Source organism: Pithys albifrons, chromosome 1 (assembly GCF_047495875.1).
Source record: "Pithys albifrons albifrons isolate INPA30051 chromosome 1, PitAlb_v1, whole genome shotgun sequence".
Classification (NCBI taxonomy): domain Eukaryota; kingdom Metazoa; phylum Chordata; class Aves; order Passeriformes; family Thamnophilidae; genus Pithys; species Pithys albifrons.
The window spans coordinates 112,717,462-112,744,523 of record NC_092458.1 but is presented as its reverse complement, the minus strand read 5'-3'; the positions used below and the strand labels follow the sequence as shown (position 1 = coordinate 112,744,523).

At 49.7% G+C, this 27,062-nt stretch overlaps 1 protein-coding gene across 5 annotated transcripts in view; it reads left to right on the top strand.

The window, feature by feature from the left end:
- IGSF3 (immunoglobulin superfamily member 3) overlaps positions 1–27,062 on the top strand; it is a 99,232-nt gene that overhangs the window by 51,663 nt on the left and 20,507 nt on the right. For 4 of the 5 annotated variants that reach the window (XM_071563767.1, XM_071563777.1, XM_071563786.1 and 1 more), the window contains 4 exons: positions 9,925–10,335; positions 11,172–11,561; positions 13,179–13,580; positions 17,133–17,537. In XM_071563767.1, the coding sequence (XP_071419868.1) occupies positions 9,925–10,335; positions 11,172–11,561; positions 13,179–13,580; positions 17,133–17,537 (1,608 nt within the window). The remainder of the gene's footprint in view (positions 1–9,924; positions 10,336–11,171; positions 11,562–13,178; positions 13,581–17,132; positions 17,538–27,062) is intronic. The other variant, XM_071563800.1, reaches the window with a different exon arrangement.

The window sequence follows — 27,062 nt, the reverse complement described above, 5'->3', positions numbered from 1 at the left end:
CTTTCAAGCACAGCATTTCACCTCCCTTCTACTTATCCTCTGTCACCCAGATTACCACTACAAGAAGCATGGAGCTTGGAGAGGAGAGATGACCATAGCCACATGTGTGAGAGGCAGAATTGCAAAAGTGTGGTAGAAAAACACTCATCAGGAAAAGAGATTTGCAGAATTGGATGTTACCTGGTGTTATCTGTATTACCTTGACCAGATTGCAGAAGTCTGCCAACTGTTTGGCTGAATTTGCTTTACTCGTCTTGATTCTGCTTTCCTCAGTCTGCAGTGCCAGAGGGGAGAGCAGGTGGTCCTCGTGGCTGGAGAGCTTGGACTCCATCCTGCAAGAGCCAGACTGTGCCTTTCATTCATCATGAGAGTGCCAGCTTCAGAATAACTGTTCTGAGCTGCCAAAACCTTGTTGGAGAAAGGTAGCTTGGAAATATGCAAAAGAGCCACCATCCTTCATTCCAGCCTCCTGAAAGCCCTCCAGCTCATGCTGACTTTGTGGCTCACTAGATGGGTATTGTCTGGTGAAGATGTATAATGTGTTATGAACAAATTCCATACTTTAAACGGGACTGATAGATAAAGGGAAGATTTCCACTGTCTTAGATTGCTCATCTCTTCGACTGTCTTATCTACTTCCTAGTTACTCTGTGTCTCTGTAATCTGCACGTGAACGATGTGATTCTCTCCTTCCCTGCCTGTGCATCAGGATGTCAGTATTTTTACTTTATCTTCCATGGGAACTTAAGACTGAGACCTGGGCTGAACAAAAAAGTCGGGCTGTGGTAGAGAATAAAACCTGGTTCTGTGCTTCCTTTGGTATGTTTCTTGGGAGGATTGAAGTGCTCCATTCTTGCATGTTCAGCAGGAAACTGGGTTTTGGAAGGGATGGAGTGGAAATCTTGGTTTGGGAGCCTTTAGAGATATTAGTTTAAGAACTGATTCTTGCAAAAATCATCTCCCAAGTGTGTCTTGGTCTGTGTTGTCTTACCCTGTAGGCAAAAATAGATCATTGCTGCTGAGCCTAAGGAGTGTGCCAGAAGGGGACATTGGAAGGTCTGGGCCTGGGCTTTGCAGCTCCAAGAACAGGTTAGATACTCAAAAGGAGATGGGAGAAAGTCACTTGCAGGGTCTCAAAACCTTCATTATTGCATAAATGAAGGAAAAAACAGTTCTCACATGCATACTTTGACCTCCTGTGTGATCTCTGCTGAGCTCTTGAAGCTGGGGCACTAATCTCTGAAAGCAGCTCTTGCACTCTTATCTCCTGGCATTTTTTGTGTAGATGAAGTAGAGTAGAATGCATCTTCCTTGAAAATTGATTTTTGAGAAGGGCGACTTACCTGCCTATGAAGCACCACAAGCATTATTATAAGTCCAGGGGGAATGTGGTCTGGGATGCATTTTGAAATGACACTCCACGACTCTCCTTGTTCTGCTGTTAGTGTTGGCTACCTAAGTGTGCTAGGTCAAATGAAATCAGGCTTTTTAAATAAAGTGGAGAAAAGAGGATTTTCTAAGCTTCCCATTTCTGTCATTTCTTAACTTCAGCTTCAGAGGTGTAAAACATTAAGACAGTGTTGCAGACAGAGCTTCAGAGGAGCCTGGGCTTTGTCAGCTCCTCAACTCCATGTTTCCTGGTTTTTTTACCTTCTCTGGCTGTCCTGCAGGCTCCAGGAGGCTGTGGCTTAGCGGGTTGCCCTGTGCTGGTTTAAGCCACAGCAAATTCCCACATCCCTGCTCTTAGCTCACTGGTGCTGTTAAGTAAAACACATCAGCTTAACCCTTGGTGGAAGAGGTGCGTGCTGGTGTGCTCTGCCCTCATGTTTGCAGTGGCTTAGGCTTGCCTTAAGCTGCAGTAGTCACTGCTGGTGCTTGGGATCAGTGGGAAAGCTAAACCCTTGCAGAGATGAGACTGTAGAAGGGAGGGAGGCAGAGGAAGGATTTGTGAGCTGACTCACCTTGGCATGCTGCTGGAGCTTATTGCCTGCACAGGTGAGTGGTCAGTGTGGTGCATGGTGGTCTGCACCCTGCTGCTGCCCTCACTGGGTGTCTTCACAGGCTCTGTTTCAGAGGGGCCTGTGGGTGCTTGGCAGTGCTGGGCTGGGCTGGCAGCCTGGCCAGGTCTCACTGAGCAATGCAGTTGGAGCACAGGAGGGTCCCAGGGCCAGAGTCATGCAAGGCAGAGGCCAGTGTGTGAACATCATCACCTTTGGCAGAGCTGTGGGAGCAGGGCAGTGCCACAGTGTGCCTGGATCTCGTCCAGGTCTGCCTGGAGTGCCAGCCTGCTGAATGGGTGTGCTGTGACCACAGAGCCCATCCAGGAACTGTGTCCTGTCAGGTAGCAGAGCAGGGGCATCCAGTCTGTCACCAAGCACAAGTTTCCTCGTTGCAGGAAAGGAAAAAACTCTGTCCTTTTGGATATCATCTCTTCCTCCACCTTGAGCCTATGTTTTTTACTTGCAGGCTTGTTTGCACAGTTCCTACAGGGAGTATTTGCCTTGGCAAGCAGGATTGCAAAGAAAGGTTTGCATGTGCAAGGGAGAAAAGGTTTTCCTCTCTCCCATGGCTGGGAGATGAAGGTAGATGAGAAACTTGTGCTCTCTGCCACACACCCAGCTCACTGTGCTGTTTGACCACCTCTCCCCTAATGTCTCTGCTCCCTGGGCTCCCTGTTGTCAGGGTTTGCTCCAGATAATTTTTGCTTAACAAACAAACTCACTGCTGGGTGCCACCTTGTCCTTTTGCCACCCCTTTCTAGTTTCTCCTCTTTTTTTTTTTCCGTTTTAATGAGGTTACTTGAACTTCTCCACCTAAATTAGCTGTCCTAGTAACCAGATGCTGCTTGGGATGCTCTGGGACATGGGTGGATAAAGGAGGAGCTTGTTAGCAGTTGCCTGCCTTCTGTTCCTCAGAGTGGCTTTAGTTGAGGGCAGAGGCAGTGGCTCTGAGTGTATGTACTCCCAGCATCTCCCACTCTGCACCCAAAGCAGTCGAGGGAAGGGGACCAGCATTTTTGGAGTAGCGTCCACCACTCGCTGGGCAGGAGAAAGCTCAGAGATATCATCTGAACAGCACTGTGCTGGCAGGGCTGAAGCAGCAGAGTAAAGCCCAGGGGAAAAGCCGAGGGGCAGGTGTCCTTTCTCTGGGAGCTGAAGCACTCACAGGCGACTGGGAAATCCTCACCCCCCCCCGGGTCCATCAAGGACAAGCCAGAGCTGGGGCTGAGCTGGTCTGTTCCCCTGCACGCACACCCTGGGCTCACAGGGAGGGTGTTGCTGGTTGGACCCTGTGGACTGGTGTTCTGGGGGCTTAGGAAGCTGCAGGAGAGCATCACTATTCCGTGTGCTCAGGGTGGGCACACTGGCTTCCGACTGCGACATCCGATTAGAGGGTCTGACACAGCTGATGTGTCCAGTTTGGCTGAGACGCTCCTCTTGCAAAGCACATCATGGAAACAGAGCAGGTTGAGCAGTGGGATCCTCTGCCACTGCCTGGGAGGGAGTGCAGCCACATCCTCAAATGGGTAGGCTGAGCGCGTGACTAACGGAGCCCGCAGCAAGCACGGAGAAGTTCAGGCCCTGAGTCGGAAGGCTGACCTAATTTCCAATTCTTGCATCTTCTGTCTGATTCTCTTTTCCCCTTTCTCCTACATTAGTTACTTCTGGTTTTTTCCTTTGCCCTTTCTCACTGGCTGCTTGAACTCATTTCTATTGGCATAATCATTCTAGCCAGTTGTTAGTGTACTAACAAGGATACCATTGTAATCGGAGGATTTATTACTACTGCTGTGAAAAAACTGCCATGCCATCTCACTTAACTCTTCAGCTCCCTTCTTGTCCTCTGCCAACAGCTGAATCAGTAGCAAACAGCCCTTCTAAAAAGCTGCAAGCATGCAAACTGTGGATGGCTTATTTTATTTTATTGTATTCTGTTTTATTCTGCTCTTGCCCCAGAACGCTGCAGTGATACAAATACAAGCAAGTTCATCGTGCATTTCTTCATGGTGTAGCAACTGAAAATGACTTCATAGTTGAACTTCTCTTTTAAAATAAGGCTTAAATATTTCCGTGACGATCAAAAGTGTATTTGGACTGCTTTTATTTAGACCACAGTAGAAGTTCTGCTCACCCCTTCAGGAACTTGAAGGAAATTCACTATTTCAGAAAAGCATGTTACTTCTTTTTTTCTTAGTTTTGTTAACTAATTAGTAGTCTTTTATCTGCCTTTCATTTAAACCTGCCTTTAACCATTCTTATTTTTCAGTGCAGATGGGGCTTTACTGAAGGAAAGTAATCCCCAAACAGCCAGATTATTAACACTTGCTTTTTCCCATGGTACGAGGAGCCTGTGGCTATATGTTGGTAGGCAAGGAAGAGAAGAGGGAAAGTTTTGCATGGAGACCCCACACCTTTAGTCACAGTGCAAGTACCTCTTTGGGTGGTCGGTTTGCCTCCTCAGAGTCTGGTGTCAGGTAGGACCATGGGCAGTGAAGGAACCTTATAAGCAGCAACAGCAGAAACAAAGCTTTACTGTGCCTGCAGCCACCTGTTTCTACCTGATACTTAAAAATTAGACAAGTGAAGGATGAAGTGGTGTGATCAGTTTTTTTCCTGTTGTGAAGGTGACAGTGAGGGTCCTCATCAGTTTGGCAGCTTAACACAGTTATGTGTTTTCCTCCATGCTAAAGGCATTGCACACACTTTTGACTGATGAGGAGGAGCAGTGCCTGGTGTGCTGCAGCAGGTATGGATCAGCATGTACAGCTAATTGTCAGGCATGAGGGCTCAGAGGATTACACTGCTAATCTACATACTGTTCCTGCCCTATCACCACCCCCTTCCTTCTACCACAGGTGTGCACTCACGTTTGGATGCTCCAAAGAATGGAAATCAGTAGCATTGTGAGGAGGGATATAAGGAGCGTGGCACACTGAGAGCTTGTGTTGACTGGGAGACAACAGGTCCCTTCCAACTGTTCTGTGGCATCAGGGTGGCTCCAGTGGCAGACCCTCCCTCCTTCCCTGGGATGGCATGGCTGGCCACGGAAGAGTTAGCAGATTGCAGAGGCTGGTAACAAAAAGCTGCGTCCCCATGGCTTGAACTCCCACCCATGGTGCCAATCAGGTGCTATTCAGTGCCTGCCAGTGCTCACCTCTGGGTTCACCGGGGTGGCTCTGGCATTGCTGTTCCTCTTGAGCAGCTTGTATCTCAAGCACACGCAGTCAGAGGGTCTGCGAAGGAGGTTTGTGGTGCTGAGCTGTGATCCCTGTGGGGCAACAACATGTTGTGGGGCAGATGGAAACATAGCTCTTGCACTAATTTCCTACAAAATCCAAAGTGGTATTTCTTAGCCAGATGCAGTTCCTTAGGAGTAGAAAGTACATGTGTTCGTTCTAAATAATTCACCCTTGATACCTGGTAAGCTTAGCTCTGTCCAGCAAGTATGAAGTGTACAGCTGGGGACACAGGGTAGCACCACAGTGTGTCTAAAGTCTATCAATTAGTAAAAGATACAATGAAATCCAAGGGAGGAAGATATTGCTGGGTTTTCTTGTCCTACAGTGGTCCAGCTGTATTGAATAGCCTGTCTAAGTTGTTTTACTCCTGAAGAGCCTGGAGTGTAAGTCTGCTGTGGTGCTAAGTGATTTTCACAGCATTGTTTTACCAGCTTGAGCTAGAGAGCCTCTGGCTCCCAGCCTGACGCTCCTCCTGCATCACTTAGCAAGGAAACAGCATCTCAGGCAGGTTTGCTGCCTTGCCTGGCAGTAGATGAGATATTGGTAGCTCTCTCGTTTGTGTCTGGCTCATAAAAGCTTTGATAGCCTACCCGTTGGAGGTGGTTGGGATTTTGGATGCCCATGGGTGAACCAGAGCCAGCCTGGGGAAAAGGGAGGTGCCTGAATAATCCTTGTCTGCATAGGCAGAGTTCAGCATGGCACTGGGAGCTGCTGGAAATGGAGTCGGTCCTGTGGCTCAGAGGAAAGCATGTTAAGGTGTGTACCCACTCCACAACTGGGAAGTCCTGTCTCTGTTCTCTACCTGTTTTCTGGGAGACTGTAAGCCAGTTCCTTGTCCTGAAGTTAGCTGTAATTATCTCACCAAGTGCTTGTTGATTGTGTGTTATTGAGGTGCATGCATTTGAGGTGGGCTTTTCTGGAGCTGGAAGTGCAGCTTTCCTAAGGGGGATGCCCTGGTGAAAGGGGAGTATCTCTGGGCTGCGTGCTCCTCCTCTCATCCTAACAGCTGGGCCCTGGGACTCTCCCAGGCTGGGTCCCTGACACCCTCTAGTGGAAATATTTATATTTAATATTTCAGGAGCTTTCAAATCTTGGTGGTGGTTGTGAGCACCCTGTGCTTAGCATCCCACCCAGCACCAAGTACCTATCCTGGTGCTCTCTGCAGTGCCCCATGGATTGGGGACTAATAGGGAATGCTGTATTTCTTGTTCTTCAGTGTTGTAAGCACCAAACCTGTCAGCCGTGACTGGATCAGGAATGGTGGTAGCGCAATAGGTTTGTGCCCAGAAATTGCTTTTCGGTTGCTCATCTCCTTGTCCAGCCACTTGCTGCCAAATCTAACACAGATGCTGGAGAGAAGGGAGTTCTGCTGACACCTCTGTGAGGGTCATGACAGCTGCAAAGATGGCCTTGTGTGTTGAAGGACAAGGAGGAAGCAAGGCTGGATGCTGGGGAACGTGGAAAGCAGGCTGCTTCAGTGGCACCTTGAAAAGATGGGAGAAACAGGCAGGACCTTGGTGGGAAAGAGTGGGCAAGAGGATGTGTCCTGCAGTATCCCTCTTGTCTCTGGCTCAGGTGTGGCTCTGATTTAAGTGTGAATCTCATCTAAGCTCACCAACTTGCTGAGCTTGCAGAGTGTCCCCAGAAAACCTGGTGCTTCTTGTGGCAGGTGACTGCAGGATGAGTGTGGGCAGCTCAGCAGCCTGATGGCTGGCAGCAGAGCCAGGGCTCCCAGGTGAGGGCCATGCAGAGTTACTCATGTCCTGATAAGCAAACTGCTGTCTCTGAAGCCTAAACAGGGTGACTGGCTTGGAAGGAGCTTCTGTTTGATAATGCGCCTCCCCACAAGCTGTGTGCCACCCTGGTGAGCACCTTCACAGTGTTCCCTGCTTGCTTCCCTCTCTGTGACTTCCAAGTCTGGTCTGTTCCAGCCTGATGGGCTAAGCTGTGCCTGTAGCCCTCTTGCTGGTGTGGGCCAGTGGGGTCTGAGCCCTGGGGTGGTGTGTGGGTCCCAGCAGCCCTACGTCCCCACTGTGGGAGTGCCCAGTGCTGCACAGCATTCTGAACAAAATGCTCATTAGGCTACTCCAATGAGCTGTAACCTGCTGCCTTGTTCAGCTACCTCTGGAGAACAGCATTTTCCTCCTTTCTCCTACCAACTTCCCCCCCTCCCCAAAGCTGGTACCCAAGGTACATCTTGCAATGTAAATAAAATAGTTGTTAGCGTGTCATTGGCCAAGTGTGAGAGTGGTGGTGTGAAGCACAGAGCCTTCCCTCTGGCCCGGCCACCTCTGGGCTCAAGCTTGTCCCTCCATGATCATCTGAGCCTTTGGAAACTGGGCTTTCATTTAGCAAGCATGTCTCCAATCCTTCTGGTTAGGAAGGTGACACTGAATGTGTGTCCATGCCAGGCTGATTTAAGACAACAGCCTCGAGGCTGTGTGCAACCCAAAAAGCCTCACTGACTCCTCCACCCGGGAGGATCTTGATTGACTTTCTTTAACCAGAAGAGCAGGAGGAATGCCCACGATATGTCAGGCATTACCACAGTTAAATTACAGCTTTAACCGCACGCTGACACCTGATTTTTCTCCAAGAGTGCCTTTTGCAATAACTTGCACATGTGGTATAGAAGATGCTGACCCTCCAGCTGGGTTGTGACCTGGAAATACAAAGTCATGGTTCCAGCTGGAAAAATGACACCCATGCTGACCTTCAGCCAGGCTTCCCAGCATTACTCCCAGGGAGTGGGCAGCTCCATGTCTGGCAAGCCAAGTGCCTGTCCCTTACTCGAGCATGACCTGGCTCGTCCTGCAAAGCCAGGAAGGCTCCCGGCATTAGCAGCTCTCTGTGTTCTGCCTTGTGCTTATGCAGAGAGCAGCTGTGCTGCTGAGTAGGGCTGGGGGACACACAGGGAACTGGTGGAGTGTGCAGGGCTCTCAGACTGGGGGAAGGAGAGCAGGCACACTTTCTTCACCCTCTTTGACCTCATAAGCTGTTGCATGGAGGCTGGTGTAGCAGGGAGCTCTGCCTTCAGAGCATCTCAGTGGGAAAATCACTCCAGCAACATGATGATCAGGTTTAATTTATTTAAATAACATAAGGAAAGTTGTAAGAGCCTGTGGCTGGAGGGCATAGAGGAAGAAGCTGTGCAGCTCTGGAAATTATTCAGTAAGGTTTGAAATGAGAAGTTTAATGCTTATTGTGCAGGCGGTGTGAACTGGCAAGGTTAGTTGCTGCTGTCACCAGTGGTTTGGGGGTCACGGGGAGAGGGAGAGGTGAAGCAAGCAGGATCCCAGGGTCTGCCAGCAGCTGTTGCCAGTGAGCAGGGGATGGGAGCTCAGCAAGAAAGGTGTGGGGAAGGAGTAGGAGATGTGGTCACAGGGACAGAGGCAATAACTGTGACGTAAACAGCCTTACAAGGTACTTTCCCTGTTATGGGCAGTAACCTGGGTAGTCAACATGTGGTAAAAGCAAATGCTCCCATCAAGGCTGGATGCAAGAAGATTTCCCTCTTGTTTACTCCCAACTTGTGCCCTTTTTCTTTTCCTCTCCACTGTTTTTGACTTTTATGCCATAAATAATCCCAGTAGTTGTCTTCACTGCAGCTCATTGCTTTCTGTAGCAGTGCCTGAATGAAACAGATGCAGCTTCTGGCAGCTCAGCTAATTTTGTCAAACCATCCAGTGTTGTCAGTGAAACTGAACTGAGATATGTTAGTTATATTCCACTGGTATGTGGCAAAACAGTGGGCATTAACAGGTTTGCAAACACTGCCTTGTCTGCAGAACTGGGGAGAAGGTCTACATTCTTCTTTCCACGTGATGTTTCTTGAGACAGCAAAGTCTAGAAAGGCTTTTTTTAAAAAAGTCTTACCTTCTCATAGTAGAACCTCTTGCTAAAATCAAGCAAGGTATGGGGGGGGTTGCAATTTTGTTTTCTATCTTGATTTTAGCAGCTGTACTTCCTTTCCTCTGGCTAATCAACTGGAAAAGTAGCCAGCAATTTTATTACCAGGTGCCTTAACATGGCTGTGTCTTGGGAGGAGGCATTGGTCAGGATGCAATTGCAGTGCTGCCCTCAGCGGAGTCAGTTCCCTCTGAATGCAGAAACCCCTTCGTTTGGCTTGAGGGGGTCATTAAAAGATGAAACGATATAAACAAAGGAGATGGGAATTGGATCTCCTGACTTTCTTATGAGGGAAGATTCAAGGAACTAAATGTGTTCAGTTTGGCCCCACCAATGATGAAGGGCAAAGACCATGCCAGGGCCGAGGAGAGGCTGAAGGATGTGGGCAAGAGGGGGGTCACAGAGCATGCTGGGGGGCACACAGTGAAGGGGAGGGTGCTCATGACAAAATGCCTAGATGAGAAGTGGATATATATATTAAGCTATGCTGCTGTGTAGCATGATGGAAAACTGTTCAATTGCTGGGCCCCAGTGAGCAGGAATTTAAGCACTGCACTAGATTATGTGCAGCAGGTCATGGTCTCTCCCAGTTAAGGACTTTGGGAGTGATTCTCTGCTTTTTAGGGGCTAGGTGTGAGTTAACTGGGATAATAAGTAATGATTAATTTTCACTGTAAAAAGAAACCCCAACTCTCTTCTAGTGCCTCTGGGGTTTATGCTCAGCATTTCAGCATTGCTAACTCTGGACTGTGTTTCCCTGTCCCCTTTTACTGCAGTGATCCCCGACTCTCTGCGAGTGACAGCAGTCCCACAGACACTGAACAAGGTGGAGCATGACTCCCTGGAGCTGAAGTGCGAGGTGTCCAAGAGCACAGCCCAGCACAGCCACGTCTCCATCGCCTGGTACCGGCAGCGGGGCAGCGAGGTGCCCGTGGAGGTCATTTCCCTCAGCCGTGACTTCGTCCTGCGTGCCGGCAGTGCCTATGCCCAGCGACAAGCCACAGGGGACGTCCGCTTGGACAAGGTTGGGGAGACCACATCAAAGCTCACCATCTACAACCTCCACCCGTCAGATCAGGGAGAGTTTTACTGCGAGGCGGCAGAGTGGATCCAGGACCCAGATGACTCTTGGTATGCCATGACCCGCAAGCGGTCCCAGGGTGCCATCGTGAACGTGCAAGCCACTGGTCAGTGTCTCCTCTGCCTTTTCTCACTTGGCTGGGTAGTGGGAGGAGGTAGAAAATGGGGCTGGGCCTTGTTAGGTGGATGGGGTTAGGCTCCCTGCTCTCCCCACTTGGGAGGCTGCTGGCAGGGTAATGGATGGCCCAAGTCTGTGGGCATGGCAGATGTCAGCACAGAGCAGTCAAGGGACACCAGAGCAGCAAGGGGGATTGGATGGCCTGCATGTCTCTGGGTGTGGCCAGCGAACTGGGGCTGACAGAGAAGCTAAAACATTTTCCCTAACCACCTGAGAATTTTGGTAATTGAGGAGTCAAGAGTGACATGGCAGAAAATAAAACTAAAACTTTCAGCAAGCACTTTGGTATTGCACAAGGTCCATTTGCAAGTTAAAACCCTTCTAGCCCACAACACAGTTCCTGCTAAGGATCTAAAGATCCAGCTGAGCTCTTTCTTCTCTCCGGTATCCCCAAAGGCTCTGCTTCTTGACTCCAGCTGAGCAGGGTGTGAGTAGGGCTAGGCTCCAGGTCATGTTCCACAGTGCTGCTGAATGTTGCTGTCGCATCAGAGCTGCTCCCAGGAGGAAAGGCTGGAGGGAAGGGTTGTTACTGAGGAAGCCTTGCAGCTCTTTGCTTGCTGGGCAGGAAGCTGCCTCTCTGACAGCATGGCCCATCTGGCCTCTCACATCAAAAGCAAGTCCCCAACCCTTTGCCCTGTGGATGTGCATGTCCAAGCGATGCTGGCTGTGCAGGGAGTAGCAAGTTGTAAACACCTCACATGAGGTGTGCTGGCTCTCCTGGTGGTAAGCTTTGCCGTGCTGATGCAAGCTGGTCTCTCTCCTCAGATAAGGAATTCAGTGTCCGGCTGGAGACGGAGAAGCGAACGTACATCGTTGGTGAACCGGTGGAGTTTCGGTGCATCCTGGAGGCGCAGAACATCCCCGACCGCTACTTCTCCATCTCCTGGGCCTTCAACAGCTCCCTCATCGCCAGCCTGGGACCCAACGCTGTGCCTGTGCTCAACAATGATTTTGCTCAACGTGAGGCCCTGGGCCAGCTCAAGGTGGCCAAAGAAAGTGACAATGTCTTTGTGCTGAAGATCTACCGCCTCCGCCTTGAGGACAGCGGCAAGTACAACTGCCGGGTGACCGAGCGAGAGAAGACCGTGACAGGGGACTTCATTGACAAGGAGAGCAAGCGGCCAAAGAACATCCCCATCACTGTCATGCCACTCAGTAAGTAGAGACTTGCCCATGCTCTCCTGGGGCTGTTGCTATTCTAGGCAGCCAGCTAGTGAAGCCATGGTGTGCCCAGACACTGGTGGTGGGGAAGAGGGAGGATGAGAGTTTGCATGCTGTGAAGGCTTGGAGTTCCAACTGACAAGATGTCCTTTTGTTGTTGGGAAGGTATGGAAAGGAGCGATATGTGTCATAGGCTCATAGGTGGGGAATCTTGCCCACACCTTGGTAATGGCAGTTTTGCCCTTGAGCTGAAGGTACATGTGACAGCCTCTGACTTGCTCCTTACACCTCACTCCTTGCCTTACTCCACAGGGAGCTGTGTGCTCTGAAGTACTCAGCAGGCTTAATGGGGAAGCTAGCTTGGCCTTGGTTTATCCTAAGAGCTGCGAGGTTTCTGCTGACTGTTCAGTCGCGGTTGTTCAGCTGTCTTGCAGGACAGCTCTACCGGGAGAAACCAGAGTTTGTGTGCTCCTTGAGCCCCAATACTCTTCTGCATGGAGCTTTGTCCTGGTCACTGTTTGTCAGCCAGCCCCGGTGAAAACAACCTGCCGGAGTCTTATCTGAATGCCTTTTGTGTTTGCCAGACAAACATGTAAATACAGAAATAACCGAACTGAGAGAAGAGGGTCCACTCACTCATTCCTTGTTTTGCTCTGAAATTCCAGTAGCCATGGCATGATGAACCATGCATGTGTTGCCCAGGCTACCCTGGCTGTGGGCTTTGATCAGGCTGAAAGAGGATTTTGTGCCATATTTGTTTCCTAGGTTTGTAGAGAAATGCAGCCCTTTCCTCCAGCTTTTTTTTCCCCTTCTCATTTCTCCCATAGAAATTCTATTTCTTTTCTGTTCTACCCATGTTTGGTCTCATTTGTTTAGCTTTGAAAATTGCTCTAGCTAGAAATCTTGCGCTGGACAAATGTCACAGCCATCTTCAGACAGATTTCATTCTTGCCATTTGATAAATCACCAGCTCTAGGAACAAATGTGATGATTTTTCAAGGGTGCTAAGTGTCCATAACTCCGACAGAAGACAGCAGGAGTAACCAGCACTCAGTATCTCTGAAAAACCAGCCATAAAGCCTTACATCTCTGGAAAGTTCAGGATACCAGATATTTTTTAAATGTTACCAAACAGTGATAGCTACCTGTAGTGTCACTAGCTGTGGAATTTTGGGAGAGCTTCTCCCAAAAAGTGTTACAGGAATGGATGTGGCAAGATGGTGATCAGGGTGACATGAACTGAAAAGCCCAGAGAGCTGGAAGCTTTTTTTTTTTGGCAGAGCCAGTTGCATGCAGTGCATATTGTAGCAACAGAAATTCCCTCAAGTTTTTCTGAGAACCCATCGCGGACCTGTGACCAGAAGACACAGCAATGTCTCGTGAGCCGCAGGCTCCCAGCTTTGAGTGTGCAAGTCACCAGGAGCAGCTCGCTGCCCACAAGCTGTTTTTGGATGTGGTCATGCATGAGGTTAAGACATGCCTGGACCCAAATGTGTGGGCAGTTCCCTGCACCTGGTGGAAAGCGTCTCTGGCCAGCAGCGTCCTTCTTGCAGCCCGAGAAGTGGCGAGTGTGTATCATCTGCCTTGTGTGTATGCATTCTCTCTCCTTAGAGACCAGCATCTCCTTGGAGATTATCAACAATGCCAGCAATGTCTTGGAAGGAGAGAGCCTGCGCTTTGGCTGCAACGTGCGCTCAGGCTTTGGGCCCCAGAGCCGCCTCTCTGTCACTTGGCAGCTGGTGGACAAGCTGAACCGGCGCAGCGAAATTGTGCGTCTGGATCGGGAGGGCACCCTGCACCCCGGCCCCTCGTACGCTGAGCGCAGCAGCTACGGGGGCATCCAGGTGGAGCAGGTCCGGCCTGGCTCCTTCACCCTGGAGATCTTCAACAGCGCCAAGGCGGACGAGGGCCACTATGAGTGCCGAGTGGCTGAGTGGACACGGACGCTGGATGGGGAGTGGCAGATTGTTGGGGAGCGGCATGTGGGCACTCCGGTGTCCATCACTGCTCTGGGTGAGTACTTGAGGTGTGGGGGCCATGCTCCCCGTGTGCCTGGCTGTCCTGCAGAAGGTCACCTGCAAATAACTGGAGCTGCTCTTGGCACTCCTGCCCTCGCTTGCCAGCAGAATGGAGGTACCCAGCTCCTGGTAGGGTTGGTGCAAAATGCCTGCTTGCACCATTGTGTGTGGATGCAGAGTCTGAGAGGTGGCTGTGGCTGGCAGAAGCAAAGCGGAGGGTGGCTGAGTAGAGGGACAGTGTTTCCAGCGTCCTTTGGAGCGAAGAGGCTGCCAGTCCCATGACATGACCCCCCCCCAGCACTGAAGCCAGGCTATGGTCAGTGGAGGGGTGGTGCTCCACTGGCAGCCTGTGGGCATCGAAGCCTTCTTGCCTATCCTGGGTAAACCTTCCCTCTGCTCACCAGACCAGGAGAGCAAACTTCTGGGCATCTGTTGGTTCAGCTACAAGAAATGGTGAGCATCCATGAGAGCATCAGAAGCCTGCAGAAAGCGTGAGTCAGGAATGGTCCTCATTGCCTCTGCAAGGAAGGACTGGGCTGCTGGCCCAGAACTGCAGCATTTTCCATGGCCAAGCTGAACTAGTACCTGGAATCATTGCAGCTGATGCTCTGCTCCATTTCAAACACAGTGAAACCACATCAGTTTAGGAGAGGGCAGGTAGGGCATTAGGGATTTTTGAATGGATTGTGAATTGCTCTGATCCTGCTTCGGCCTTCCTGTATTGAGTCCTGGGCTAGTTTCTAAAGTGATCTGCAGGAGGCTGAAGAAGGGATAACTGCTTCTATGAGGCCACTGATTTGCAGAATGCTAGGAGTTCTACTGAAAGGTCAAAACAGGTGGGATTTTGTCTAGTTTTGGTTATCTGCAGCATTAGTCTTAAGCTTTGACAAGATATATGTGAGACTAGACTTCAAAGTTATATTGTATTCTGATTAAAATCTTGCTTTTTTCCTCCTTTCCTCCCCTTCACTTTTGACTTTCTTTCAGAGGCTGTTTTGTCTGGAGCTAGAAATCTTTTCTGTATAGATTCCAAAAGCAGGTAGGGATGTTCATTTATAAAGAACTAAAGGCAAATTCTCATCTTGTTTCTCAACAGTGTCTTCCTCATGAGGTCAGCAGCATTAAGCCTGCTACAAGTCCCAAGTATGAGCCCTTCTCTTTAGTCTTCCACCTGCAGAAATGTTGAGATTTTAAAATGTAATATTTTTACTCTTGTTAAAATGTAAGATGCTCAGAATTGCACAGCAGTTTCCCCATCCTCTGGTCTTCATCCCAGAGTTAATCACCGGCTGTTGAGCATGTTCTGTCAAGTCCTAAGAAATTCCTGGATCTCTTCCTATAACTAGCAAGGCTAAAGTAGCTCATAAAAATGTAATAAAGAAACTACCAAGTATTGTTTCCTTGCTGCTGAGTCTGGTATTTTTTGTTCAGCACAATGTTTTTGAAATGTCTTGAGAAACTCAAAGGGAAGGAGGTGCTAAGAAAGAGCAAGAGAGGTTTATGGGTTCAGAAATTGCTAGTTAAAAAAATGCAGTAAATTTAGTGACACTCACATTTCAAGTTAAAGTCTAATCATTTGCCAGTCTGCCAGGGTGCGAAACTCTTTAGCTGAACCAGCACAGATGATGTGCAAACCTATAAATCTATCTACAGGGTGGTTCAGAAGCAATAGCCAGAAGAGAGATGTGCAGTTGAATGAGAGTATATGTCCCTGAACTTTTGAGGATCTGAAGTGCATGGCAGGGAGTTCAGTCCCTGGCTGGCCACAGAAGGAGGGAGCAGTAGAGTGCTGTGTTCTAGTATAGAGCTTCTACAGAAAATCCCTCCACTTTTGTGCATGGCTTCTCTCTCGCCTTTTGCACTGAGGCCCAGAAGAAGAAGGGCCTTTGCCTAGTAACTGAAGTGCCATGACCATGTTGGTAGAATTGAGGACCTGAGAAACACACCTGGTTTTAACACAGCAATTGAGAAGCCCCTTCATGAAGCTTCCTTTCCCAGGACAGCTGGTGACTAAGCTTGCTGAAGTCAGCTGGTCTTGGAGAAATTAACTTGTCTTTCTAGGGCCATCACTGGCTCAGTGGTGCTCTGAGCTGGTCCTGGTAACACACTTGCTGGAGCAGGAGAGTCTGAAGTGAGGGCTCACATGGGGATAAAAATCAGCAGTCCTGCGGGGGAGACAGCCTGGGTCTCACTCTGCTCTCCAGGGCAATCATTGAACATGTTGCAAGAGGCTTTAATCCCGAAGATTGACCTGTTTTCTCAGTAATTACACATCCAGGAGCTCTGGTGCGGTGACGCCGTGGGGTTGCAGAGGCACTTGCTGGAAGTGTGCACATACAGTGATGTCCATGCTGCGGCCAGTCTGGCCCACAGCAGCAAGCTCTGAGAGTTGCAGTGAGCTCATGGCTTATCTTTCAGACTTAACTGCAAGCCAGTGGCAGGCTGAAGCTCCATGCTGATCCAGAAAACGTTCCTGTTCCTACTGAGCACTGTCTGGGGTCTCCCCAAGTAGCGGAGGCTGTGCTGGGAGCTGGAATGGTCAGCACTGCAGGGAGAGGGAGGAGAACTGTCAGCCCCTGTGGGACACCCTGCAGAGCCTCTCAGGAAGGGAGAGCTTCTTGGAGATGTTGCCAGAAGAAAACAAGGTCCCTGCTACAATGAAGTGACAGACAAGAAAACATTTCTCTCTGCAGCTTGGAACAAATGAGCAATAGAAATATTCTGACTGAAAATGTAAGCCTGACTGGCTTGCAGTTGACATAACTGGGAAGATGTTAGCGTTGTATTACTAATGGACTGCTGATTTAAACTCCCCCAAACAAACAAAGTGCTGGTGATAGACAAGTCAAAGTGTATTGACCGGCCTGCAGAGTGGCAGACATGTAAGGATAACTGCATAAAGCTGTCCTGGGGCTGTGATCTGGAAGAGGACAAAAGCCGTGCTGTGGGAAGAACAGGAGCAACCAGCTTCTCTTTCATTTGCCTCCATTCTGGGGTTTTGTAACCACTGCCACCTCTCTGATGCATGAATGAAGGCTGCTACTCTTGCTTTCCTCATTTTTCATTCATCTGCAGCAACCAGCCCCAGACCTGGGGTGGCGGATGGGGTAGGACCTGCCGCCCAAGAGGCAGATGTGAATCATGGGGTCTGAGAGCAGCCAGGCTGGTGCTGGGTAGTTGCTCTGCCAGGTCCTGCTCCCTTGCTGTGCTGCCGCGTTTCTGTACGGAGCTTTGGCAACCTGCAGAGGCTGGTCTCGGGGGATCCCACTCCTCTGGGCAGAAATCGAGCACAATCCTCCTCCTGACAGCCAGTGCTCAGGCAGGCAGTCACTGCTGTTCAGGCCATCACCACTGTGCAGGCACTTAAGTGTGTCTTTACCACTGCTTTTCATGCCACGTTGCACTTGCAAATGAGAAGCCAACACAGCACAAGCACAGCTCTGATTATGCCAGGCCTTCAGCTGGATGACCACGCTCTAGCTTTTGCATGCTAACAGCAGGGCCTCTTAGGCAGATGTCTCTCAAAGCCCCTTTCTCTCTCCCACAGAGGCTGGCTTTGCTGTCACAGCCATCTCCCGCACCCCCGGCGTGACCTACAACGAGTCCTTCGACCTGCAGTGCATCATCAAGCCCCACTACCCATCCTGGGTGCCGGTGTCGGTGACGTGGCGCTTCCAGCCAGCGGGCAGCACCGAGTTTCATGACCTGGTCACCTTCACCCGTGATGGTGGGGTGCAGTGGGGTGACAGGTACACAGGCTTCCGGACCCGCACCGCCATCGAGAAGGCCGAGTCCTCCAACAACGTGCGCCTGAGCATCAGCCGCGCCAGCGACACAGAGGCCGGCAAGTACCAGTGTGTGGCTGAGCTCTGGAGGAAGAACTACAACAGCAGCTGGACAAGGCTGGCAGACAGGACCTCCAACCTGCTGGAAATCAGAGTCCTGCGGCCAGGTGAGTGCCATGAGTGCATGAGAAGGGCTGAGGGAGGATATCGTGGGGATGGGGTACATACCTGTACTGTGGTGGTCTCTCCTGAACTAGGACTGCTCTTATGGCTGTGACTGATGTCTCATACTTTTAGTTGGCTCAGGTGGAACTGCTCAGCTCTTTAGCCATGGATATGTTGGAGCTTTATCCACCTCTGGGGAACTGGACCCTTTCTTTTCTCCTTTTAGCTATTCATGGGTTTTTCTTCTGGGAAGTGAGGTGGCTGAAGCTCAGTCCAGTCTCTGCACTGTTCTTGTGAAACAAAAGTGGTTTTCAGGTGCACCTTCAAAAGCAGAGGGTGATCAAAGAGTGTGACTTTCATCCCCACCAGAAATTTAGTCCTTTTGGCTGGAAGTCACCAAAGCCCCGGGTGCCCACAAAGAGCATACAACAGCTAGGAAACAGACACCTGGTGTGGCAGGGGGAGTCAGAAAACCTACAAGGTGCTTAATTTCCCTTGGAAATTAAGTGGAGAGAGTGAGGTGCCTTGTGGAGGCCTTGTCATTGATACTTTGGTGGTGCCTCTATTGTGCATGAAGAGTGCAAAGATACGTGGTCACAGAGTAGCTCTGGGCCATCACTGACCTGAATGGTTTATTGCTGTCTCAATGTTAGAGCTGGAGTTGGTACTTGGAGTGAGGCTTTTAACACCTTCAAGACTATTGGTTCAGGAATACAGCTGCATGTTAGTCCTCCTTTTGTGTTCCTATGCAGAAGGACTCCTTCAGAGAGTCAGTCTTCTGGCTTGGGCTTTTGTGTTTTTCCCATTGTATCTATTTCCATATTCTCTTCCACCTTCCCCTACCCTTATCATGTCTTCAGAAAGTCGGGTGGCTGTGAGCTGTAGGCACCTCATGAGCTCTCCGTCATCTTTCTTCCTTCTCTCTTCCTCGCCCTCATCTCCACGTTAATCTTATCCATTTATCTTGATTATCCTGCCTTGTAATACATGTTTTACTGCTTGCAAGGTCAAGGTGGTTGATGTTCATCATTTTAGCCTATTTCCCTAGGAAACAACATTGAACGGATGTGGTCCCTGGAGTGATAGGGTTCTTCACAGCCCTTGTCTGAGAGAGAGAAAGGGAAATCTTTGATAACAGCTTCCAGAGGAGAGCCTGTGTGTCATAGCTCTGGGTGGCAAGGAGGACATTTAAACCATGCTCTGGCAGCCAGTTGTTCTTTGCTGGAGCAGTAACTGTCAAGTGATGCCTTAACAAAACAAGTCTTGCAGGTCTCCGTGGTTTTTACCTCTCCCTGTCTCCCAGCTGCTCAACAAACTACTGCAACACAAATCTTAGCTGTCAGTTCAATGAGCCTTGCGTAATGTTTGAGGCTTTATGGCTCACAAGTGGGGATGGAAGAGAAGAGGGACTTCTCAGAGTGTTCCCAGCATTATGGTTGCACTCTTTCTGTGTTTTGTTTCCATGTCCCAGGCAGTTTCTGAGAGGAGATGATTGATGTTCTCTGTGAATGCAGTGCTTGCAGTCCTGCCAGTGACTGCTTTGGTTCCATCTGATTTTGCAGGCTGCAGAAGATCATGTTGTGTCATTGCCAGGTGTTTGGCTGGATGATCTCCAGAGAGGATCTGGGAGATGTGGGATACGCTTTCCTCAGACACTTCTGAATGAATGTCCTTAGAGCCCCCACAGTAATACCTGTGCTAATAAAGCTGGGTTTCTGTAAAATATCCAGGGCTTCTTCAGAAAGGCTCATTCAGGACCTCTGAAGGACTGAGCATCTGAGGACACTGTTTGTGCCTTTACAGGCACCTTAATCTGAGATAACTCCAGGCTGCTTTTTGGTGTCTTGGTCCTAGCTTTCTTCTTTCCCTTGCCATTAGCCACGGGTTTCTGCCTTGACCCATATGCCAGTAAGCTTGGGGTGAACTGTCCCAACTACTGATCCACTGAGGGACACTGTGGACAAGAAGGCTTGTCTGGAGGTCTTTTGGCAAATGGAGCATGCATGTTTCCAGATTGTAAGTTAATGTTAACATTCTAGTTCCTCTTAAACCTCTGCTCCCTGTTTGTCAAGAGTGACCTTTCTGTTCGACAGGTTCCAGGTGCAGACATGGCAATCAATATATGAGAAAGGTAAAATAGTGGCTGCCTGATTGCTTCATTAATCTCCTTGCTTTGTGAAATCCCACATCCTCAAGGAATAGGTTGCTGGGGCTTCTTCTGGAATGTTGATTTGCTGTTTCAGTGCTCAGGCTGTCTTTTCCTTGGCACTCTTGCAGTGGTTAGTGTTTCTAGATGTCATTCCACTGAGTAGTAACTGCAGAGGTGGCAGTGCTGGTTTTGAATTGCATGTATTAATGTGGCTGCAAGGTAATTTCACCTGTGGCTACCTCATGGCCAACAGATAAGGCTGAGGGAGTGTCAGCAGCTTGAAACATCCAGTTCTTTCCTACTCCCAGGAGGAAATGAGCAGTAGTAGAGAAACAAAACATGTAGGTCCTGAAGGAGGGAGTGAATAAGGCAGGCAATAGCAGCATTAACCCAGCTCTGCATACAAGGTCTGTAGGTGGGATGACACAAGTATCTTGCTGACATCTGACCACATTTGGGCTTTTGAGTGTGACATTCCTGATCCTTTGGGCATGAAGCTATTCAAAGGGCTGGCATTGTGAGGAAATGGCCTATAAAGAGCGCTGGCTGTGTATGTGAGAGCTTATAGAGAATTTAGGGATCATGTAAACTCACCAGCAGCAGCAATGGGATGTGAAGCTCCCTTTCATGGCCTGCTCCTCAGTGCCACACAAGCCTTGGGTTGCAAAGTAGAAGGAGGGTCATGCACAGGTAGAGGCTCACAGGCCCAGGTAACCTGTGTGTGCTTTGCAGGGAGAGACGCCTGTGCTGCTTTAGGGCAAGTGCTGGGTTTTGACTTCCATAGGCTGGTACTGAAATCCAGCCTTGGTGTGAGGGTCTGTTGGACATGATTGTGGACCAGACTGGCTGTTTGATGTCCTTCCAGTGCAGTGCTTTCCTTTTTACTTCCATCTCTCATGCTGCCTGTTGTTTCTTTCTTGGTGAGTTCATGTTGGAGGAGAGGAGGAAGAACAATAAAAGTACATCTCACTTCATGCCAGCTGCTTCTCCAAAACCAAATCTGGCAGGAGACCATGCACAAAAGTCCAGCAGAATTTGGAGTGAGCCCTAAGTGCAGAGATTTCTTCCCTCCTGCAATGTTGTGTTAAGGGCTCCCTTTCCACTGTGGTATCTGGCCTACCTCTGAAAACCTGGTTCTTTCATCCCTGAGGCCATCATCCCTTTCACACCTGAGGGTTCACCACCATTTTCCCTTCTAGAGACATTGCTTTGCCCTTTGTCTTGTCTCTCTCCAGGTGGAGAAAAGCATCCACCATGCAACTTCACAGGGCTGATCTGAAGAGATCTGTCAGGATAGCTGAGTCCTGTCCTTGGAAGGGACAGGAGTGATGACTCCGTGACACTTACAAATCTCTCGGGTTTTAGGGAAAGCAGATATACAGATGGTTGCTTTCGAATACAGATGACCCTGGAATCGTTTGGATTTGGGCTGAGCTCTCAGTGCATCTCACACTGGGATGCCAGCTCTCCTTGGTGTTCTCTGCCCCCTTCCTCACACAGCATGGGGGGAAACAGGACTTGGGCTCTGGGTCTTCCCTGAGGGAGGAAGGTGGTAGATGCATGTGGGTCTAGAGGAGACCTGAGGACTGTCACGCAGGCTGTGTTCCCATCTCTTCCTTGGATCTCATTTCTCCCTGCCAGGTTTTCAGGGATGGAGTGGCTGAGACAGCAGGTGCTGTCTGGGAGCAGTGTGTGTCCGTGCAGCCTGCAGGACTCAGATGAGGGCAGCAGACAGCCTCTGGCAGCACGGTGCACTATGGGGACTGTGCTGCAGTCTGGCCAGACCAGGGTGTCTGGGTAGGGCTCTCTTTTGGCAAGCAGGCTTCAGCAGATTTGTGCTGGTGTATTAAATTGCTGTTGTCATTGTGTGCTTTACTGGACTTGCCATTCCCCTGCAGCACAAGTAAAGGGGTGATTCAACAGAGCTTTGAGAAGGCCTGGAGTCTCTGAGCACTGGGGATTCTCTGTGGCAACAGCAAAATAAAAAATCAGGGCTTTCACACAAGCAACACTCCCACCCCCAGAGCACCTTCTCACCCGTTTCATCCTCGGGCACAGACATCAACACACCTACCTCCCCATGCATTTTCCCACCCACCCTGTCCTTGTGTTGTCCCTCGTCCAGTTCCTTTATGACTAATTCTGGATTGGGTGCACAGGGAGAAGCTGCAATCACCTCTATAAATCTGTTCTCTTGCTGCTGGGTTTCTGACAGTAATGAACATGGGAGGAGGGATGGGGAGGGATGGTAGGGGATGATAACTGAGCAGACACCAGGGGTGCTGGGCTCCTTGCTGCTTTTTTGCAAGCCGGTCTACAGCAGATTGATTGACCTGGGAGCTATCAAGCAAATAAGGCAGTCATGCTCTTCATTAGAGCATTAATTAGCTTCCAGGGGCTCTCCAGGGGCTGCTTCTTAAAGTTTGGTTTATTAGGAGCTGTCACGTTGAAAACATCATGGAGGGAGGGGTAGAGGCTCATCAAACTGGCTTTGGAGAAGCTGGAGGTGGCTTCTGCCTGAACCTTACTTTGGGAGCAGGGTGAGCCAGAGCTGTGCTTCCTCTGAAACCCTGCACTCAGTTGGGCGCAGAGTGCTCTGCCACTCTCCTGCTGTCCACAGGAAACCACTGACAGTGGCCTGCTAGCAATGGCCAGAGAGACATAATGAACAGAGAGTGGAGGGCCCTTACTTCTTAGTCCAAGCCCATCCCTGGCAGCCACAGAGAGAACTGTTTGGTATCGTGCTCCTTCTCTCTGAAGACCAAGAAACCCTTCTTGGTCTTACCAGTGAGCAATCAAACCAGAAATGGTTGTGACTGTGCAGAATGGGAATGCTGGGAAGATGAGGAGGGAACAAGGCAGAGGAGAACTGGACAAGGAGACTGCTTTATGGCACCCTTCATGCTGGGAGAGAAGTCCTGATTTTCAAACAATTACCAAGACACTCGTGGAGTATAAGGAGATGCTTTCCCTAACAAATGAAAATCAAATATTACTGTTATTGCCTATCTACTGTTTCATTTCTTCACTATAGCAATGTAAGAGGAATACTCTCATGGATGAATGTGAAAGATGCTTTTTCTACAATGGCTGGCCAGTGGAGTACTGACCAGACTCTAGAGTGAAGGCTCAAACAATTGTTTTCAAGGGCCACCAAGTGCCTACTTAAAAACATGGCACTTGCTTCTGGCAGTGTCTAGCAATAAAGTTAAACAAGGAAAGTTAATGAGCTGGAAACTTCCTTACAGAAATGAAGTCTGGAAACTTAAGTTTGTGGCTTGTTTCATCCCAGAGTGGTTTTGCTCTGTAGAATAGCACTGCTTCCCTGCTTTACAGCCTCCTCCTCCATCTGGCAAATAGTTGTATTCCTGCTTGAGTGATGAAGGAGTTCAAGAAGTGCTCAGCAGAGACGAGGCTGTTCTTCAGCAGCTGTGACTGTGGTGCAGAGCAACCTCCTCTTCCCTGTGTGCTCAGGGACTTGCTCCTTTCCTTCACTGTCAGTGGGGTCAGACCTGCTTGTTGCAGCCCGATTCAGGTGGGCCTGAGTGACCACCTTACAGGTTTCATTTTCACCTTAAAAGGACATGTTTCCAGCCTCAACCAATTGGAGTCAGACCACCGCACCTGGGGCGGGGTCACTTGAGGTCATATATACCTGTGTTTTTGAATAAACTGGGGATTTGCTTTACATCACATTGGTGTGTGCAGTCCTCACTAGCGCATGGCGGCAACAAATGGTGGACCCCAACGTGTCTCAGAACATGAAACCCACCTGCAGGCCTGCCTAGAGCCTTAAGAAGTGGCCCCTGAGAGCTACTATGCCCCAGTTTTTTTGGGTGCTTTGTGGAGAAGCCCCTGAGAGCTTCTGTCTCCTGTAAACTTGGGAGTTTTGTGTAGTGGCCCTGAGAGCTGCTGAAAGAACGTGGACTGAAGGAACCACGACCTTCGAACCGGTGAGTTAAAGAAACATGGGAAATTCCAACTCGTCTAAAACCAACTTATTGCTTGATAAATTTGAGAAACTAGCTCGTGTAACAAAAACGGACATTGAAAGACAGGCATTACAAAATATTTTGGAATGGTGCTTCAGGCAAGGGCACTTAACAGATGCCAATTCCATGCTTTCCATAGAATTATGGGAAAAAATTGGGGCAGATTTGTGGAATTCAGCGCAAACTGCACCCGACGAATTTTTGCCGCACATTTCGTCATACGCAGCTATAAGGAAAATGCTGTTAGAGGTAGAACGAGCCCGTAAAAACCTCGATCTACCGGAGAGGACGGAAAACAGTCAGCTTTTGCAGGGCGATTTTTCCCCTGAACACCCTTCTGCACCGCCGTGGGCACCGCCGCTCGCAGAAATGCTGCCGCGGTACCCCTCTGCCACACCGCTGCCGCCCGTGCCGTCCGTCGGACACCCGCCGCGGTACCCAGACGCGGCACCGCCCGCTCCCGCTCCGGAAAACCCGACAGAATCACAGCAACCATGGAATCAAAGCTTTTCCATGCCGTTCGTCGCCGCGAAAAGCCAAGAAGTCGCCTCTGTACAGCGAATGAGACCACCGGCTGCCGCTGTAGAAGCGGCCGGACCTCAGCAGCAACCTTGGAACCCCACGAGACACGCCGCAGGAAACCAAACCGTGAGTGAGTTTTATTTAAATCCTAACTCCGAGAAGGCGCGATGGGGAATGCCCTCAGCCGAGAGAGACATGTGGAGGGGGAGACAAACCCCTTGGAGTTTCTCTGCCCCTGTCCATCCACCTTCGGCGCCGCCAACGCCGCCGCTGCCGCCAATGCCCTGCGGGTACCTCGGGGCTGGGGTCGCGCCGCCGCTGCGCTCCCCGCCGCCCCACGGGTACGCCGGAGTCGCTCCGTTGCGGCAGGAGGCTGCCGCGGCAGACATTCCAGCAGGGCTACAGTCGCCCGGCATAACCGCGTGGCCAGGAAAACAAAGAGACCACGTGCTGGCAAAGCCCGCGAAATCAAACAAAGGAACGGCGCGCCCTGACCACGAGGCGCCAGGACCGCCCAACCTCCCTTCCTACTGCATGCAAATCACAGCGCATGCGCCAGGCGCGGGTCCGCCGCAGCCTGCAGGGGCCGGGGTCGGCTCCGAATTCGCCCGCTCCGGGGGCAGATCAGTTCCCGCGCCACCCCCACCACCTCCTGCGTGGATCGACCGCGTCATGGAGAGAGGAGAGACTCCTCCCCAGTGGAGGGGAGCCACCGGAGCTCCCCCTGAGCGTTCCCTTCACTGCGTGCCATCCATAGCGCAAGGGTCCCGAGAGCGAGTTCCCACAGCGCCAGTCGCGCAGGACACAAGCTCTGCAGCACCAGCGGGGACTCCCTCCCCGATAGCCGTGCGCAGCCCGCAGCTGCCAACACCAGCACGGGAACCCCCCGCGCCGGTAGAGACTGCCCCTGCGCCGGCAACCTGGTACATGCAGCCTCCATCACCGACAGCCACACCCACCAGCTGTATCCCAGAATGGAGAGCAAAAGAAAAAGAAGCCTCTGTTTGGGACATGCTGGGGGCAGATGGAAATTGCAATGCTGTTAACTTAATTTCAAAGCTTTCTGATACCCAGGTACCAGATTCTGCAGATGGAGTCACAAAGCCACCTCGCGACCTCACATTTAATACCCAGCAAAGGTACAAAGAGTTAGTATCCATAGCTGCAGAAGTAGGTACATCCTCACCTTCCGTGCAACCCCTGGTTTCTGCGCCTGTGATTAACACTACACAAGGCTTAAAATGGGAGCCACTTGATTGGAAAATTGCACAAAAAATACACAGTATAGTCTTTCAATACGGCTATGACAATGCCTTGGTAAAAAACCAAATCACAGCCTTCATAAAATACAATAACCTAATCCCAGCAGACACTAAGGTTTTAATGGAGTTTATTCTACCTTCTGCTGCTTATATGTTATTTCTACAAAAATGGAAAGAGCAGTTAACGGAGGAACAGGCAAAAAATATACACTTAGAAACTGGACATCCCTTAAGATTAGCATCTTTAGACCAGCTAATGGGATCAGGAACTTATGAAGACCCACAAACACAAGCTGCATTACATTTTCATATTTTGCAACAGTCAAAGAATGCTGCTTTGACTGCATTCTCTAATCTCCCTAAGAAGGGAAAACCTTCTCTACCCTATATGCAAATAATGCAGAAACCTGGACAGACATTCATGGAATTTGTAGATAAAGTAACAGAAGCTTTGGATGCTGCTCCAAATATTACCCCTGACATTAAACCAGTATTATTGAAAGATCTGGTAATTAATAATGCCAATCTTCAATGCAAACAGCTCATAGCCTCTCTACCAGCCACAGCTACTTTGGTACAGTTAATTGAAGCCTGTGCCAGATTGCCCTGGGTAGAAGAGGAGGAAAAAGCAAAGCTACATGCTTCTGCTCTAGCCACAGTTCTTAGCAAACAATCCACCCAAAAAAGGGGGAAAAGACCCTGGAATTTAACAACAAAATCTTGTCCAGCACAACCAAAATATAGCAGAACTCAAAGGTTCACTGGAGAATGTAACCGTTGTCACAGGCTTGGTCACAAAGCCCAAGATTGTCATTCTAAATATAAAAAGGATGGTACTCCTCTAACAAACATGGGGTGGGGAGCTGGACCTCTAAAAAAACCAGAAGGGCTGCAAGCCATGGGGCGCAGCCGGTCAAATAGCTCATGGAAACTGGAGCCAGGCTGCCTTCCCCATATGGCAAGCACAACCACAAGCAGCAGTAGCCTAAAACTAGTTGTTAACTGTCCAATCAAACAAGAACAGTCTAGTTCAAGAGCATGTTGTTTAGCCTATATTTTAAAATTCTGTAAAATTTTCAGTTAAAGTGCAGTTTTGAGCTTATTGCACTGCCAAGTTGCCCAGCAAGCTGCAGGGGTAAGGATACCTGCCCCCCTAAGCTGCTGAACATTTTCTAGAGAGCGTACTTAGTCTCTTTCAGTGTTGGTTATGTTTAGCCTTTGTGAATTTCCTCTGTGAATTCACACTTGTTTACTGATTTACCAGGAGTCTATAAGGTGACTAAAAATCAAAGCTTCATTCTCAAGCCTCTGTGATGGCCACACAGAAGTTCTGAGAATGGACCTTGAACATAAGGAGATTTAGTTCAGCTGGACTGAACTTGCTTCTTTGCTAAGTTAAGTCACTCTGCACTCTTGGACACTATGCACAGAATTTAATAAAATTTGTAGTTTGTTTACAGTGGTCTGTGTGGTGACGACTGCACAGGAAGGACCACAATTTCACGCGTGAAAGAAAAGTTTCTTGTTTTGCACTAGTTGTAAGTTTGCAAATTCCAAACATACATGTCTTAGTCATGTATTAGTTTGTGTGAGTTTACAAAG